At 35.2% G+C, this 19,239-nt stretch overlaps 1 protein-coding gene across 1 annotated transcript; it reads left to right on the top strand.

The window, feature by feature from the left end:
• Positions 1–9,150: 9,150 nt before the first annotated feature.
• On the top strand, positions 9,151–18,384 carry LOC126715910 (probable CoA ligase CCL13). Its single transcript, XM_050416759.1, has 4 exons — positions 9,151–9,466; positions 12,247–12,471; positions 16,645–17,271; positions 17,483–18,384. Exons 2-4 carry the CDS (start codon positions 12,274–12,276, stop codon positions 18,278–18,280), a joined length of 1,623 nt encoding a protein of 540 aa, XP_050272716.1. The 5' UTR covers positions 9,151–9,466; positions 12,247–12,273; the 3' UTR covers positions 18,281–18,384.
• Positions 18,385–19,239: the final 855 nt, after the last annotated feature.

Genomic DNA, 19,239 nt, shown 5'->3' with positions numbered 1-19,239 from the left:
TAATAAACTTTTAGTTAGAGTTGAATTTAAATTTCTGAAACTTTGATGATAGAGTTTTATCTAAATTAAATTATTGTTAAATTTTATCCCTTGGTCAAGAGCTTTGTAGCTTAATATCCTAATAAAATATTAATTTAAGAAGATGCAACTTGAGGGAAAAAACAAAAAAACAAAAACATGGGTTGTGTGGGATTTAAGTTTAGAAATTTTTTATAATAGACTTTTAGTTTTGAATAGAAATTAAATTATTTTGAAATCATGCAACTTGAGGGAAAAAAAATTAAAAACAAAAACGTGGTTTGTGTGGGATATAGTTTAGAAATTTTTTATAATAGAATCTTAGTTTGAATAGAATTTAAATTTGTTTAAAATTATTGTTAAATCTTATCCCTTAGTCAAAACATGGGTTGTTAAATATTATCCCTTAATTGAGGAAAAAAAATTATTTACTAATTAATAAGAGTAGTCATTTGGCAAAACTTACTACAAATTTTTTATTTTTGCATTCAAATATCACTTAGCATTCACATGAATGATTTTTTATTCCTCAAATGACTCTAAACCACTATATATGCCCATATGCATATGTGTAAATGTGAATGTCAAATATAAATTTTGCCCCCTCTTCTCCTCAAGTCAAACCCTGACTTTGCCACTACTAGCTACACATAGTATAACATAGCCATATTGGAAACTAGCCAACCCTCAATAATAATAATAATTGTAGGGTTCTTGGGCCCAAAAGTTCATTATCTACTTGTATATTAGGCCTGTGGCCCAAGCTGAGGACAAGGATATGTCTGAGGAGGAGAAGGCTTCGTCAGAAGAAACTGTGTTGAGGAATAAAAAGGTTAGTTTTGGTCATAATGGCTCAAGAGAGTGGGCCGAGGATGAATACGTCCTCGGCTAGACAAAGCCGAGGTCTTAAGAGATGGCTTATCAACAAGGGTGACGATCCCAGAAATTCAATTGGAGCGGATAAGCAATATAGAGAAATCAGATAGGGAGGAGTCCTAAAATAGCTTCGGAGAAAGTTGCTGCCTCCACATTAAATGCACTACAACTAACTCTCTAGCCGCATTAATGTGGAGGTGATGCCAAAACAGTGGGTTTTAGCCTTACAACTAGTACATAAGGACTTATAGGGAGTGCTGATGGGACAAGTATCCACACCGACCGTCTGGCATGCACATGGAAGGTGGAGATGAAAAGGAAAGATAGTATAAAAGGAGTGAGCGAGAAAAGGGGGATCATAAAAATCTAGAAAGAAAAAATGTAGGAATCTAGAACCAGACTTGTAACCTTGCCTAAGAACATTATATAAGAGCCAATATTCTCGGACTTTGCCGAGGACCTTTTTTCTTCAGTTTACACTTGTATATTTTCATTATTTTGTCATCAAACCTATTTGACTTGTTATTTGGTTAACTAAAACCCAGTTTTCTAACTCATTCTCTACAAATTCATTATTTTGGGCTTTTTGAGCCTAAGTCCATAACTTGGGTTAGGATTTCAAATCTGGTTCTTACAATAATAATAATAAGAAGAAGAAGAAGAAGAAGAAAGACATGCCCTAATCTTGGGCAAGGCTTTGCCATGTGTTGAGACTTCTGCTAAGAGAGAAGAAGGGGCAGTCAAGAAGAAAGAAGACTTGAAGGAATGCACTAAAGATAAAACAAGGCAAAACGACATAGTTGAGACTAAAATGAAGAAAGTAAAGTTGAAAGCTAAAACAATGTCATAGCACTTAAGTTTTAAGACTCATCTGTTAGCACGTGTAGTTAATGGCACGTATGAGCTAATTTAAGTGGTTTACAGCTGTTAATTAGGCGGTTAGAATTTTGGTAGTTAGTTCAGATTCTTTCTTTCTTTCTCTTTTACTGCTTCGTGTATATAAGGGAAAGTCACAGTGTAAATTAACAATTGCTTCTCATTTTTCCTATTTTCAATGAAGAGAAATTGGTTTTCAATTAAGCTAAAGTTGTGGTTTAATATATATAGAGAGGTGGAGGGTGTGAGTTTTGGACACGTATTTGTGGCATGGTGAGTAAGGGCTTTGCATAAGGAAAAAGTTTCAAGGTGTCTTTTGATGAGGAACATAAACCAAAATATTGGTGGGGATTGACTCAGTTACCTTGGACATACACATTCTAAATGGGCTTCGAAGCTTTATCACCACCCAAACTATTATTATTATTTTTGTTATTTTTATTCCTATCCTCTAAAGTACGATTAGCAGTACTTAAAAATACACTTCTTGTCCTCCAAATCTTATCAAGAGAGGTATAGTGGACGGCTATAACAGATTATTCCTAAAACAATTCACTTGTTGGTAGGTCCACACATGCTACACTTGTTTGGATTTTGTATCATGAGATTTATTTGTCCTATAATCTTGTGCACACTTGTTGTAAATTGCACATATACCTATAATGCATGTCTATGAAACAACATAGGATACATGGCATCATTATTCAACATAAAAATGCCGGGCATTAATCATTTACAATATTATAGAAGGCAGAAAGGATAACATGATACATGGATGTGGAGGGGAAAAGTATTTTTTTGAGTATAACAATGATAAGTTTTGGCTTCTATCTATGTTGAAAACCAGTGTTTAGATGTGTGTATTTATAGTTATCTTTGCATAATTTCTTGTCAGTTGATGTTTTATTTTCTTAGGAATTTAAATTTAGAATGAGGACAATATTGTTTGTGACTCATTGTTTATAATATGAGTTATGTTTGCTAAGGAAGATGATACTGAGGAGCTAAAAAGTATTGTGATAGGCAGGAAAAAAAAAAAAAACCATAGCCGCGTTTTTAAAAACACGGCTATAGAAAAAAATCCTATGGAAGGTTGTAGCCGTGTTTCTAAAACGCAGCCCAAACATAGTCTATAGCTGCATTTTGAGAAACGCAGCTATAGGTCTTAGCCTATGACAGCGTTTTAAATGTAGCCCAAAGCGGGTCTTTAGCCGCGTTTTTACAAAATGTAACTATAGGTCTCAACTTATAAGGGGTGGAAGAATGCAGCTAGGGGGTAAAAAATGCAGATTGGCTACGTTTTCCAGAGCCGCATTTGGATGGCCTATAGCTGTGTTTTTAGGGTTTATAGCTGCGTTTTTCAAACACGGCTATAGCCCTCATTTTTTGTAGTGCCACTATTTTCTAGAACACTTTCTTAACACCATGTGCAAAAAAAAAGTCTTCACTAATATATATATATATATATATATATTATGGGAAATTATTGCAGCATATCATTAATAGAAAATCCATTTAAAAAAAATAGAAAATCAAAAGCAATTCGGTACATCAAAGGCAACGGCAATTTCTAAGAAACTAGGGGTGTCCTCATTCCATGCCACAAAATAATCTACAAATTAACTTTGCATGATGAGCTAAAATATGGACAGGCTTATTGCCTTCTCTTTTAATGTGTGAAAAATCAAAATAACGAAAAGATTGGAGGTGAAGAAGATTGCCATCGATGACATTAGCAACAGCAGGAGGGGCCTAGAGAGAGTCAGGTTAGAGCATTGCAGACTTGAAGTATTGATAAACGATTTTTTTTTTTTTTTCTTGCTGGAAATTTTAAATCAAATTGCTAAACAGGCCAGAAAAAAACAAGATCTAAATAGTGTCTAGAAGTGGAATCTTAGTTATCAATGAAATTGATAATTGGGCAAGCTGTTCTGCCCATGAGAGACTCTCTAGTCTTGGGAAATGCTTTATTGCTGTATAAATTAGTTCTTATTTTGAAGATCTTAATAAAGTAAAAATTGGATACGTAGTTACGTACGCAAGTTCTTGGGGAATTTTCCTCACTTTTGATTGTAGCTATTGGTTAAGAGTTTGCTTTTCATCACATCATAAAAAGGCAGAGGGTCTACGATTAATGGAGCTTTTTGACAAGAAACGCACTCTTACTGTATGTTGAAAATATACCAAACACTCAATTAGTAAGTGGGTTTCTTAACCTAATCTGTTTCTCAAAAAAAAAACTCTTAACCTAATTGTGGGGCCCAATAATTTATATTCTGGGGCCCAATAATTTGCGGCCCTGACCCACTTTACATTAAGACCCAAAGCCCGAGCCGAGGAGAGCATTGCTAAGGACATGAAAGTCCAAATCACCTTAGGACACAGCCGAGGAGAATTCCATCCTCGGCATCCCGTAATACCCTAAAGGAAAAGACGAACTCAATATAGGAGCAGGGCAAGGGAAAAAGTTGCCAATACAACAATAAAGAACTCTGCGTCTGACAGGTCCATGCCTTTCACCATGCTATTCAGCTTTTACAACCACTCCCAACCACTCCAGGTATGGGCTGATAAGACAAGTCTCAACCCCAGAAAGTGGAGCTTACACGTGGACACTAGAAGGGGGTAAAATGCAAGTATAAAAGGGAAGGAGAACCAATGGAGAAAGGGATCCAGGGCCAGGAAGCCCTGGGAGAGGAGAATAATAACATTAAGCTCCTCGAACAAGGTCTAAAAACCGGAACCATTCATTGTCGCCACTAGAAGAAGTGACCCGGGCCTAGCCTTTAAAGCCCACACTCTACTAATGATATTGTTCGGGCCCTTAAACGTACGAACCTGGTATCTTTCTTGAGTCGCTACAAATCGTGTCCTTACAATTGGCGCCGTCTATGAGAAGGCTTGCGCGTTGGCACAGGTGGTGGCAAAATCAAGCCTCTGTCAAACAAGGGTCTGCGAAAGCTCCTCCATTTCCAGCAACACACTGTTGTCGTCCTGACACAAATTTCCGCTAGAGGCTACACCTCGCAATGTCAACGGCACGAGCAGTTCTTGGGGCTTCCAACACCAAGTTAACGCCCCACACCTTGGTCGAGGGGCTAATCCTCAAAAATAAAGGATAATATAAAAGAAAAACTACAAGTTTTGGACAGAACCAAGGCCTTGTATGGTCCTCGAACTCAAGCCTATGGGGAAACCAACTACTTAAAAGAAAAATTACAAGTTTTTTACAGAACCAAGGTTTTGTATGGTCTTCGGACTCAAGTCTATGGGGAAACCAACTACTTACAAGAAAAATTACAAGTTTTGGACAGAACCAAGGCCTTGTATGATCCTCAGACTCAAGCCTATTGGGAAACCAACTACTTAAAAGAAAAACTACAAGTTTTGGACAGAACCAAGGCACTGTATGGTCCTCGAACTCGGGCCTATGGGGAAACCAACTACTTACAAGAAAAATTACAAGTTTTGGACAGAACTAAGGCCTTGTATGGTCCTCGGACTCAAGCCTATGGGGAAACCAACTACTTACAAGAAAAATTACAAGTTTTAGACAAAACCAAGGCACTGTATGGTCCTCGGACTCGGGCCTATGGGGAAACCAACTACTTAAAAGAAAGACAGAGTTTTTGACAGAACCAAGACATTGTATGGTCCTCGGACTCTGACCCATTGAGAGATTGCCCATTAAAAATTGGATTAAGTCCCCGACCGAATGGAAGTCCTGATCTATCCTCGGATCCTCAATCCTAAGGGAACTAACGCAAACGAGTGTTTAGGCCCGGTATAGCCATACCTCGGTCCTCGAACCAGATGCCAAAAACGATTAAGTTCATATGTTACTGAGAACGCGGCCAAGCCCCCTAGTCCTTGGCAACCCTCTCGAATGGTTTATTTTAGGTTACTCCTTCTCGGATGACTGCCTCGTGCGCAATACAGGGAATTCGGCTGTTATCACAGTTAGTCTCGTATGTTTAATTTACTGTAGGTTAGTATTATTATCCTTGACAATCTCAATAAGTTCGTAATAACAGCTTTTTGTTACAAGGGCTTTTGCCCTAAGTATCACCCAAAAAATATAATAATAAAAAACACTCATATGAAATACATCCATTCACAAAGTAACTACTGCAGAAAAGAAAGAATACGTAGAACAAAACAAAATCATCTTTTATTAAAAAAAAGAAACAGTACAGCGTACAATGAGGGGCTTGAGTAAGCCTATACAAAAGCTAACTATAGAAGCAAAAAGAAAAAGATACAAGGAAGAGAAAAATCCTTCGAAACTCTGCTCTGGTAGAGGTTATGCATGACAAGATGGCCCGCTAACAGAAAAGAAGAAGAAGCAAAGGAAGAAGAAGCAGAAACACCAAGGTAGCCCCGGTGATGAGAAAGAAGAAGAAGCAGAGGCGAAAAGGGACACCAGTGAAGGAAAAGAGGAAGAAGCAGGGATGCTTAACCCCTGCATCAGCCCTGACTCCTAATACGCCAGTGTCATATTAGCAGCACTCGAGAAAGAGCAGATGGTACTGACGACGAGAAACCCCACTGCTGTCGCACTAAAAATCTGACGCGACCAACACCTGCTTCGGATTTTGACTGAAAGAGGTGGAGGAATCGCTCCCACCTTGCGAAAGCGGAGAACTGCCTTGAGTCTATGTCTCCCCTGTCCTGACCGTGCCATCTTGAGTCTCGGAAGGACCCAATGCCTCTGGAGCGAGTGTGGTTCTTTCATCCCCACTCGTGCCTCAAACATGTCACTCTTTAAGGTTTTAGCTGCACTGGCAATAAAAATTTTGAGCACAGCTGAGGGATTAGGAGTTTGAAAGGATTGAAGGGTCTATACGTGAAGGGAATGACCTCCTACCCTGTTTCTTATATGGAGGGTAAGTTGGCTGCATTTAATCTACGCAGATTTCCAAGAAGTGCTGCGAACGAGACAATTTCTACTCAACTCCCAACACCGCTTGAAACCGTAGGATTTGTGTGGCCTCGTTAAGGGGACACATTAAAAACGCACCTCGGGCACTAAAACGGCCAAGACACGGCGTGAGCAAATCTATAAGGAATGTATCATAATCCAGCGCACCCTCCAGGCAGGTGAAGAGACACTGACATTAATGAAGGGCAAAGCTGGGCAAGCCATGTTGTAGGCCCGACATCACCAAAACCCTCCTCCCCAACCAAGAGGTTGGGCAACAAGATTTTGAGGGGCTATTGTGGGGCCCAATAATTTGTATTCTGGGGCCTAATAATTTGTAGCCCTGGCCCACTTTACATTAAAACCCAAAGCCTGAGCCGAGGAGAGCATTGCTAAGGACATGAAAGTCCAAATCACCTTAGGACACAACCAAGGAGAATTCCGTCCTCGGCATCCCGTAATACCCTAAAGGAAAAGACGAACTCAATACAGGAGCAGGGCAAGGGAAAAAGCTGTCAATACAACAATAAAGAACTCTGCGTCTGACAGGTCCATGTCTTTCACCATGCTATTCAGCTTTTACAACCACTCCGAGTATGGGCTGATAGGACAAGTCTCAACCCCAGAAAGTGGAGCTTACATGTGGACACTAGAAGGGGGGTAAATGCAAGTATAAAAGGGAAGGAGAACCAATGGAGAAAGGGATCCGGGGCCAGGAAGCCCTGGGAGAGGAGAATAATAACATTAAGCTCCTCGGACAAGGTCTAAAAACCGGAACCATTCATTGTCGCCACCAGAAGAAGTGACCCGGGCCTAGCCTTTAAAGCCCACACTCTACTAATGATATTGTTCGGGCCCTTAAACGTACGAACCCGGTATCTTTCTTGGGTCGCTACAAATCGTGTCCTTACACTAATCTTTATGGTGTCAATGGCCTTCCTCTCTGGCCATCAGTGGCGGATCAATCAATCACCAAAAAAAAAATCTATCATTTATTTATTAAGTAGTTGAAGCACACCAATTACATTTATTATCACATTAATTTATTAATTTTATGTAATAAAAATTACAGTCTCATTTGCAATTTTCAATCACCATGCACCTTCCATACGGTGGTCACTCCACAAGTATAAGTACTTATGGGGTATGGGAGACAAGAGCTGGGATTTAAATCTCCAGGAAAGTGATTAATATACATATATACTTAAATTAAGTTATAGTAAAATCACTATCTTGTATAAAAAATAAATAAATAAGCAATTTTTCAAAATTGTATGATAATAAGTTATTCAACTAATGAAAATAATGGTTGTGTAATATTTCTTCATCTCCAAAAAGATGTCCAAAACATTAAACCAATAAATAGTTAAAAACCTAACCCAATTGAAACCATAAACTATTTAGGGAAAAAAATGTTTGAAGCTTTAATTTTTGTTATCCAATATCTTAGACAATGAATTGTTAATATTAGCCACTTAATCTCTCAAATGGTCAGACACCAAATAATCTCTTTTTATTTTGTAACCCCAAAATCATAATTTTCAATGATGCATCACCTTTATCCTAGTTAAGATAAACCCTCTTTCTAAAAGAATGATAAATCTTCATTTCATTTTATTAAATTTTATGCTTGAACCCATAATATTTGGTTCTCTATATAAAATCAACTTTAGTTTTGTTAGTATTGATACATCAAATTAACCTTAAGTTGATTAGTGTGGGTACCTAAGGCATGCTTAGGCATGCTTGGCAACATCCTTGGCCGTCCTCGGCATGCTTTGCAACGTCCTCGGCATGCTTGGCAACGTCCTTGGCCGACCTCGGCATGCTTGCAAAGTCCTAGTCGTCCCACATCGAATAGAAACCCCCCCACTTTCTACCTTATAAGTTTTGAAGTGAAGGGGTAGTGTACCACTACTTCTTTAAACGTCCTAGGCATGCAAGCAACGTTAAGAAGTAGTGGTACACTACTCCTTCGCTTCAAAACTTATAAGGTAGAAAGTGGGGGGGATTTCTATTCGATGTGAGACGACTAGGACTTTGCAAGCATGCCGAGGTTGGCCAAGGACGTTGCTAAGCATGCCGAGAACGTTGCAAAACATGCCGAGGACGGCCAAGGACGTTGCTTGCATGCCTAAGACGTTGCCAAACATGCCTAAGCATGCCTTAGGTACCCACAATTAGTATTAAATTATTCCTTTTTTTTTCTTCTAAAAAATAATTATATTTAATTGATATTCAAATATAAAAGACCTAGACTTAAGTTTATAGTCTTACACCCCAAACTATATATATTGAAACGATGTTGCTAGTAATCCATAAAGAAATCCTTATATTAAAGTCTACCAATTCCTCAAAAACAGTGTATATATATTGAGGTCAACCTTCTTTTTTTTTCTTTTTTCTTTTTTTGGGGGGGGTGGGGGGGGGGGTTGGTTCCTATTTAATTTGAAATTGTGTCGTATCATGTGCTCCACTAAAAGCAATAGCTTCAAGTTTTTTATAAAATGGCAGTTTGGTGTGGTTTAGGAGATTAATTCACGTGAAAAGAACAGGAGAGAGTGTGGAAAGCGCAAAGAGTGTGCTGCAGCGTGTCTGCGTGAGATCGACAGAAAAAACAGAAAAAAGGCAATGTGAGAGCCGCTGAGGAAAATTTTGATGAGAGAATAATAGCGTCTGCCATTGCAACGAAAATAGGAAAATTTTGCTTAGTATTTTTTGGGTGCTACGACCACGACGAAGAGTGTTTGGATTCAAGGCGAGTAAAGATATCAAGTAAGTTTTTGTTTTTTTTTTTTTTTTTTTGAGAATCAAGTAAGTTTTTGTATTAATTCGTAGAGTGAATATATTATTGTATTTGGAGTAGATCTTAAATTCGACATAAACTTAAAAAGAGATATTGTAATATTGGATTTATTTGGAGTTTGTTTCTTAATTTTTTCCTTTAAGAAAAAAATAGATTTTTCATGTAAATATTTATGTTTTTCTGCGTGAATAATATGATGACTTGATAATATGATGACTCTAAGGTTTAAATAAAATTAAATTAATACTAAAAAATTTAAACAAAAAGTTTTTCAAAATATTGAGATTTAAATTAAATATTTTTAAAGTTTAATATTTAAATAAAACATATCCAAAACCCTAAGGTTTAAAAAAAAAAAAAAATTTAATTGAAAGAAGGGTTTAAAATTTTCTAGGTTGTTTGAAGCCTATTTTTTTTTTAATACAAGATAGAAATTCTACTCTACTATAATCTAAGTATATATGTATGTGAAACTCCTTCCTGAAAACTTGAACCCCAACTCTTACCTCCCACGTCCCACAAACACTTATATTTATAGAGTGACCATCACACCAAAAATGTGCAGTGGTGTTTGAAGTCTCATTTACTTGGGCATGATTTAAGAAGTAATTTATGTTTCATAAAGAAACCATCCACTGATTAAATGGGATGGGTATGTTAGGGTATTTTGTTAAGTGTTGGCAATTCTGTAGTCAAAACTCTTTTTCATGTATTTAAGTTGTAAATTCTAGTGTCTAGAACGTAATTGAAAATTTATGGTGAAAACACAAGAAACTGTTCAAAAAAGTGAAGGTTTTGTTGCCTTGACTGCTACCTCGATCGCACCTCAATCGATCGAGGTTCATTAAAACTCATCTCCAATCGACTGATCTAGCTTCATGAATACAGTTTCCAAAAGTTACAGCACATTGACCAAGTAACTTAGAAATCTGTGAACTAGGGTTTCAAAATATATTAAAACATATTTTAGGTCAACATAACAATAGAATGAACACCAGGCATAGAGGAGATCTTGCTGCAACACAATTCGTACGTAAGTTAATCAAGACAAGTATTAAGTAGAAAGAAAATCTCTTTCATCTCATCAAGCTTAGTTTGTAGGGCTACTCAACCTGTGAATCAACCATACTTGGCTCAAATACCAATTTTAATGTGTGGCATCTCACTTAATGAACAAAATCACAATTTAAGAGAGATACAATCGATTCTCTTCAAGAAAACATCAAGTGAAATTAAAGTCAATAATAAAATTTGTCAGCCTCTATTATATTCAACATCAAACAAAATTTCCCACATGATTAAAGTCAGAATTCGAAGATTCCCTTCTCCACATGTTGACATGTTGTAAGCAATAACTTCACCAAGGACAGAAAATCCATTGTAAACTACACAACAGCTCACCATTTAACTATACTCAGATTTTTTTTTCCCTTAAAAAAAAAAAAGGCTTTGATTCTGACTTCGTGGTAGAAAACAAACCTTTTGTTAACATCTACAACCGTAGTTTTTTTTTTTTTTTTTTTATATAATGATAACACGACAAGTAGTTTGCTAAACACAAATGGAACTCTGCTACAAACAAAAGATAATCTACTACTCCAATTGCAACAGACGCAAAAGATGATTAAGCAAACAAAATCTACCTGTCTTTTGTTAATAATCTTGTCTTTCTTCTCTATTTTCAAAGTTTAATGAATCAAGCTTGACGTGTACAAGACAAGTCTTTTAATCGAGCTCCACATATCTTTTCTTAATAATCATCTAGTTCTGCTGTATTTTCATAGTTTAATAAAATGGAGCTTGTCATGTACAAGACAAGCAGTCTTCTAGTTCATGAGAATTTAATTCCAAAGTACAGGCTGTGGATAGTTTCTTACCAAAAACATAGATATTGGTTTCAAATATTCATGTCAGTTAGCTTCATGTTCAAAATGGCCGCTCAATAACATTTATCAGACTGGTATTGACGTGGATATTCATGGTGGTTTCTCTAGATATTTCCCTTACAGAAGACTTGTATATTCTCATAATTTGCTAATAACGAGCATATATAGAAAAACAACGAGATAATATGTTAATTTTAATTCAGATTAATTATTGTAACATAACAAGTTTAATTTTTAAAGCATTTTTCTCAATAAATGTTAACATTCTAATATATACATATATATATATATATATATATATAAAACATTCTATTAACATCTTGAGCAGTTCAAGTTTTTCATGAAAAAATTTTCATCTTTTATGTTTACATAATATTTTTAGCTCCCTCAAACATGTATCCAATCCAATACATGATATAATTATTAACAAATTAAATGCTACAGTAAAGCCTTTAATGTTTTTGAGATTAAAGCCATTAAAGTTAGCCAATAATATTGCATGCAAGTCCTGAAAAATATCAGCACGTGTATACATGGCCAAGGAGTTCACATTCATGTGCTCTAACAAAATTGTATTCTATCTCAGTAAAAGGCAGGTAAAGTTAGTAAAGATTTATCGAGAATCAAAAACTATTCATAGATGTCACAAATGCTGACAAAAGATGACAAAAGAAGTGTCTATGATTGCTGATGAATGAATCCATTAAGCACTATATATACTGCCGTCCTTATCTTAACCTCCTCCCATTGAACACTATAATTTTGTCTTTTGAATTTTTATATCCGTACGTGTATGGCTGAGTCAGAACTCACTTTCTATATATAGAGTAATATCACCTATATTACTATCTTGCATTTTGTAGGAGACCCTTATCGTTAGACATAAATCAATGGAGGGTGCGATTCAATGCTCTGCAAACTTTGTACCTTTGACACCTATAGGTTTCTTGGAGAGAGCAGCCATTGTGTATGGTGATGAGGTTTTCATGGTTTATGGTACTGAGAAAACTACTTGGGGAGAAACACATGAACGATGCATCAAGCTTGCTTCTGCTTTGGTCCAACTGGGGATTTCTCGTGGTGATATTGTAAGTTTGACACTTTGGTCCTCAATTGCTTCACTTTTTTAAGTCTTATGAAAATGGATATTGAATCACATAACATATAATCAACTTTAATTAATCTGTTGATGACTATAGTCCATCTTCAAAATTTTGGGACTAAGATTTAATAATTGTTGTTGCTATATATATATATATATATATAATCAAGTTTTATATATATATATATATATATATATGTAACTTTTTATTAATGTTACACCATTCAAAACCTTCATATTAGATTAATATTTTAAAACTTCCACCCTTGTATACTTCAAAAATAATGGGAGTAGATTATCTTGTCATTGTTACTATTGTATTTCTTATTTTTCTTAGAAACTGTTATGTGTTTCATTTTTTTTTTTTTTTTCTTTTATAAGTATAATAGAATTTAATCTATGGTGTCCATTCTAAGATAATTGTTCTTTATCATTAAGCTAATATGCCAATTGATTTTAAGTGTAGATATAGGGCTCAAATTCTAAATCACTTCTTAGACGATAAGATATTTTATTAATTGAGTTAACTAGAACTCACATTATTATGTGTATGTGTATATATAATTATATATAGAATGACAAGATCAAATGTAACTTTTTATTAATGTTACACCTTTCAATACTTTCGTATTATATTAATATTTTAAAAATTCTATTCCTTGTACTTATAAGTCAATGGGAGAAAATTTTATTGTCAACGTTACTATTGTCCTTATTATCATTGGATACCCTAGGAAATTCCTTAACAAATTGAGTAATTTAATCTATAGTTAACTTCGATGCTTACTTTCTTTTTTTTTTTTTAATAGTTAGAAATACCTAGCTGTCAATAATTTGAACCCCTACCCATAAGAGTTAAGACCCCTCAAACATTTTGTGCTAGGGGAGGTACCAACTCTCCCAAGAAGTGCGGTAGTTGATACTTACTATTGGAGATTATAAAGTTCAAAAGAAGCATTATTTGTATAACTTTGGTTGATAACTTTGATGGGAAGTGGTATCAAAAGTTATATATATTAAATGGTTTCAAAACACCATGGACTAAGTTGATTCAATAATTGAAAAAAAAAAATTTCTCCAACTCAACATTCATAAACTAAAATAGTAATCTGACAATATATATATATATATATATATATTAATTGACTATATAGAAGTGGAAGTCCTTTGATTCCCTCCTGGACTCGTTTACTAATTGGAGTGGCCTTGTGGTCATGTGTTTCACGTAAATTAGTACCCTTCAATAAGAGAGGCATGTTACTAACGTAGGATAGGATCCTTGTCACCGCAAGGAGACAATTTCCCTTATTCAAACAGATTTAAGATTCCTAGGATCTCATTGAATAATATAAAATCATTCAGAAATCATTTTATTATTTCTATGCTAAACTGCATGTGTATATTATATTATGAAAGACTTAAAAATGTATAGTGGAAGACCATATGTTTAAATAAAGTCTAAAATTAATAATATATATATACAATGTTTGGATTGATTCTAGTGTATTACATAGATTAAGTGAAAACTTAATCATGTGTATATAAGTTTTACTCATGAGTTTGTATCATTTGGTATCAAAGCCAAACACCACATCAAGTAATCGAACGTAGCTCATTGAATATAGGATCAAATGAGTTGTGGCTTTATGATCGAATCTCCTAGAAGCTAGATTAAAATAACTAATAAGTGAGTAGAGCCACCAAGATAAGAAAAGACTATCATAGGGTAAATGTTAATAGAGTGAGTTGTTATTGATTTCGGCTGCAGAACATGATAGTATGTTATGATCCTAGTATCCCACATGGATTAAGTGTGAGTTTAATTATGTATATATAAACTCTTGAACACTCTCCCTTTTCAAGCCAGTTTTCAAGGAACATGTAAAGAAGTATAAACATAGATTAGTACAAGTACATTAGGCCCCACGAAATTTGAGCCTAAGAATAACATAATCCAAAAATTCCTTGAAAACTCAAGGTGGGCTATAGGACTTTGAGTTTGGAACCAAGTTCATTAGAGCACCCTAATGGATGGGACTTAGTAAAAATATCAGCAGTTAGGTTGGTCCTAATACTATGGTCTCAAATGAGATAATCACCAATCAAGAAGCAAAAACCTATGTTGGAGTTGCGATCAATAAGGTCTCTAACCATGGTAAGGGGTGCCTTTGATGTAGAAAAGAATGCTAAAAGCAATAGTAACGTGAGTGAAACGTGGTTTCCATGAATTGACTTAGTTGACAAACGGCATAGGAAATGTCAAGATGGGGTGAAAGACTAAAAGACTATGATAAAAAAAAATAAAACAAAAAACATAGCATGCATGTGTCACTCCACAAGTATAAGTATTTGTGGAGTATGGGAGCAAAGACCGGGATTCAAGTCTCCAGGAAGGAGTTTTACACAAATATACACTTAAATTAGGTTAGAGTAGAATTTATATCTTGCATAAAAAAAAAATTTAAATAAAATAACATGGGTTCATCTTATAATCGTTGATTAGTTTCCTTTTCATTCCCATCATAAATGTATATCGAAATTCAAAAGCATCTGTATAAATTATGATTTTGGTCCTTGAATTATGTGTTAAGTATATCAATTTTATAATTGAACTATAATTATATCAATTTAGTTTTTGAAATTTTAAAATTGAGTCCATTTGACTGTTGTCCTTATTTTCCTAAGTAATCCTATGGAATTGCTTAAGTAATTAACTTTGATCATTAGTATACAGGATTAAAAAGTTTGAAAGATGCTCGATTTGTATTATTTCATAGCTAAACTTTAATGGAAAATAAGATATAAAGTAATATATACTAAACCGTTCAAAAACTTTATGGAATAAGTCGATATGATCAATATTTTAAGAATAAATTGCTCTGACACAAAATCAATCATTGATTAATATATTAGAGTGACCTTGTGGTCCTGCGTTTCACCTAAATTCGCACCCGTCAAAATGAGAAGAATCTTAACTAAGTCGGACATGACTTCATCAAGATCAATGTCAACACAATGACACAATTACCTTTACTCAATATATTTAAGCTTCTCCCCACTAAGAGGTTCCTAGTATTGCGTTGAATAATCCAATCATTCGGAACTTTTGCTTGTCCTTATATAATTTCTAGAAGCTTGGCATGTACTCGTTATTACACCTAACAAAATTGGACCCGAACCTGTTAATTCAACCCGATTCAAAGGGAATAACTCGACTCATTGGAAAAATGGGTCAACCTGTATCGAACCTTTTTTTAAAGAATTGAATTTTTAATAGAAGTAAAACAAAATGTTTTTTTTTTTAAAGATAGTATACAAATTTCAGCTTTCTTTGTTCCAATTACTGGATTATGGTGATGAATTTTAAGTTTTATCATTGGTCCACGACATTTAAAATTTATATTGATGATATATTGTACCTAAAAATTTATGGTCTACAACATTTTTTTTCCATTCATTTATTGTGATGATATCATTAGTAAACTATGAATTGTGTAAACTTAAAATTTTGGGTATTATTATTCCTACTTGTGAAAAAATACAGGTCAACCCATACCCCAATTAATTAACTTGATCAACTCAACCTACTCAGGATGACCCGTTTTTGACATGAACCCACTTAGCCCGATCAGAACTAGCCAATTTGCCAAGTCTACTCATATGTGAATATGAATGCACAACCATGGTTGGGTACTGTGAGAAGAGAGCAAATTAAAGTGATTTTACTATACTTTTTTTTTTTTTTTTGAGAAAAAGACCATTGAGGTATTATTAATCTACTAATAAATCAATTGTTACAAAGGAAAAGCAGTCAAAAGGAACATCCTTCATCCAAATTAAAAGAGGGGAAGAAAAAGTTGCTCTCCTAACTAAGGCATGTGCTACGGTGTTGCCTTGCCGATAAATATGAGAGAATATAGAACTTTGTAAAGAGTTTACATGAACAAGACTGTCTTTTATCAAGTGACCATAAGCAGATTGTAGAGTATCTCCCTGCTTGAGGAAGTTTATGGCTATTTCAGAGTCGCCCTCAAAGATAGATTGGCTAATACGTATTATAGTTTCAGTTGGACAAGGTTGCTTGTCCTCAAAGGATAGATTTAGATCCAATGGGCTCTAATATCTCTAATAGACATCTTTGTTTTTGTTCTGTGAGCAGGTTGCGGCTTTTGCACCTAATGTTCCAGCACTCTATGAGCTACATTTTGGCGTTCCAATGGCTGGGGCAGTTATTTCTGCACTTAACACCAAGTTAGACTCAACCATGTTAGCCTTGTTATTGGAACAATTGGAGGCCAAAATTATTTTTGTATACTATGAGTTCCTTGAAGTTGTTCTTGGAGCATTAAACATACTTTCCGAGAGAGAAGGCAAACCACCCCCACTTGTTTTAATAGCTGAGTGTGATAAAAAATCATTCTCAATTGTTGAAGCAACCCCACCAGGTAGCCTGGACTACAATGACCTTCTTGCAATGGGACAAGCAGACTTTGAGATAATTAGACCCAAAAATGAATGTGATCCTATTTCAGTGAATTACACCTCTGGCTCAACAGGGATTCCTAAAGGAGCAATATATAGCCACAGAGCTGCCTATCTCAATTCAATAGCAACAATTTTTCGCATCAATGTGAGAGAAAAGCTTGTGTTTTTATGGACTGTTGATATGTTCCGCTGCAATGGGTGGTGTTTCCCTTGGGCAGTGGCTGCTCTTGGTGGCACAAATATATGCCTCAGAAGTACTCTAACGGCAAAACTTATATTTGATGCAATTCTTGTTCACAAGGTACGATAAATTACTCAAACATTTCCTCCTTAATAAATGGGACTATTGACTAACACATGAAATTTCCAACTTTTTAAATGAAAGGTAGAACAGAGACAGGGTTAGGATATAGAAAAATTTAACTCTGATATAATAACAAATTACCTATTGTCCCAAAAATTTAAGTTGTTAACAAAATTTGAATTTAATTACTTAACCATTATTCTGACAGGTAACTCACTTGTGTGGTGCACCCATCATTTTAAACATACTAGCAAAGTCTCTTGCGAGGTCATTGCCATTCAAAGTGGAAATTATTGTTGCTGGTCCATTACCACCACCCCAGGTTGTGACCAAGGTTATTGAATTAGGCTTCAATGTGAGCCATGGCTATGGTATGACAGAGGCTCTTGGCCCAGCCATTGTTACCCCATGTACACCCGAGTTGCAATATAGTTCAACCTTGGATGAACAAGCCAAAACAAAACGTCTTGAAGGGCTTCACAACCTTATAATGGATGGGGTCGATGTAAAAGATCCGAGTACTATGAAAAGCATACCTCATGATGGGAAAACCATTGGTGAGGTAATGTTTAAAGGCAATACTATGATGTTGGGGTACTTTAAAAAATCAAAAGTAACTCAAGAAGCTTTTAGGGGTGGATGGTACCGTACAGGGGACCTTGCAATTAGACATCAAGATGGTTTTATAGAAATGAAAGACCGTGCAAAGGATATGATCATTTGTGGGGGTGAGATTGTAAGCTCACTTGAAGTAGAGGCAGTGTTGCTAAGTCATCCAAAGGTGTTTGAAGCTGCTGTGGTGGGAACAAACAAGCCTTGTGCATTTGTGAAGTTGAAGGAGGGGTGCGATAATTGTGTGCCAGAAGAGATTATTGAGTTTTGTGGGGAGAGATTGCCAAAGTATATGGTTCCCCATAGTGTTGTTTTTGGGGATTTGCCAGTCAATTCAACTGGCAAGATACAAAAATTTGTTCTTAGAGAGAAGGCCAAGACCATGGGTGTGTAGAATGGCTCTCTAAAATGAGCTCGATTGATTGCACAACCATTGTACAATGTTTGTTGCTTGTGTGCTTGTTAGAAGAAAATAAAGTAACTTGGTTACTGTATGAATTATCAATTTATGTATAATTTACTAATAATGATTGAGGGGTGATTTTATTGAGGTAGATCGATTTGAAATGTAATAATGTCCTGACCAAGGAACAATGCACACAAATAAAGCATGAAACTTGAACTTACACCATGTGCATTTGTCTTGGAATATGGTCCATTGTTACATACCACTACAATTTGTCCCTATAATTGGCCATCCAAATACTTGCAACCAAGAACAAATGGTGAGGTCCTCCAACTTAACCTTCTCTGTCCTACAACTAATCAATTTTCCAATGGCTTGAATTTTCATTTTAAAGTTTAAGATTTTATATTGAGATAGGGTATGGAGAGGAATCATCGGGAGAATAAAGTAAAACGAAATACAAAGAACAAAGAAAAGGATGATTTATTTGAAACCTCCTCCGAAACATACTAGCTAGAAGGATACACCAGTTATTCAGCAAAATAGTTAAGAAAAAGTCATTGATTGCTTTGCAAAAAATCACACTGGATGAATGTGTGGCCCTGAACATAACCATGACATGATTGTGATGTTGTCTTACTTTCCCATCATTCTTTTTCCATACAAGAAGTGCATATATCTTAAAATCATCATTGGAGACAAAGACAATAAGAAACATATTGCATATGTAATTACTGGCCATAGAGACAAAGACAATAATGTGAATGAAAGAGAAAATTGGGTAATGAAAATTAGAGAGGCAATGGCCTTATTTATACTAAAACATAACTTTTTGAAAAATATGACTGTTAGGGAAGAAAAAAGAAATAGTGAAGAAACCATAATAAATGGGGTAAAAAAAATAGAAAATATGTTAAAAAGAATATTTGAAAAAGTAAATAGATAAA

Source organism: Quercus robur, chromosome 2 (assembly GCF_932294415.1).
Source record: "Quercus robur chromosome 2, dhQueRobu3.1, whole genome shotgun sequence".
Classification (NCBI taxonomy): domain Eukaryota; kingdom Viridiplantae; phylum Streptophyta; class Magnoliopsida; order Fagales; family Fagaceae; genus Quercus; species Quercus robur.
Note: the sequence above shows the minus strand (reverse complement) of the source record. Positions and strands in the feature narration are given on the sequence as shown.

What these genes read in the sequence shown, in the direction of transcription:
- LOC126715910 (XM_050416759.1), top strand. Translation starts at nt 12,274, where the DNA reads ATGGAGGGTGCGATTCAATGCTCTGCAAACTTTGTACCTTTGACACCT. An exon ending in GGATTTCTCGTGGTGATATT is followed by an intron (nt 12,472 to 16,644) that starts GTAAGTTTGACA and finishes TTCTGTGAGCAG; the next exon opens with GTTGCGGCTTTTGCACCTAA. An exon ending in ATGCAATTCTTGTTCACAAG is followed by an intron (nt 17,272 to 17,482) that starts GTACGATAAATT and finishes TTATTCTGACAG; the next exon opens with GTAACTCACTTGTGTGGTGC.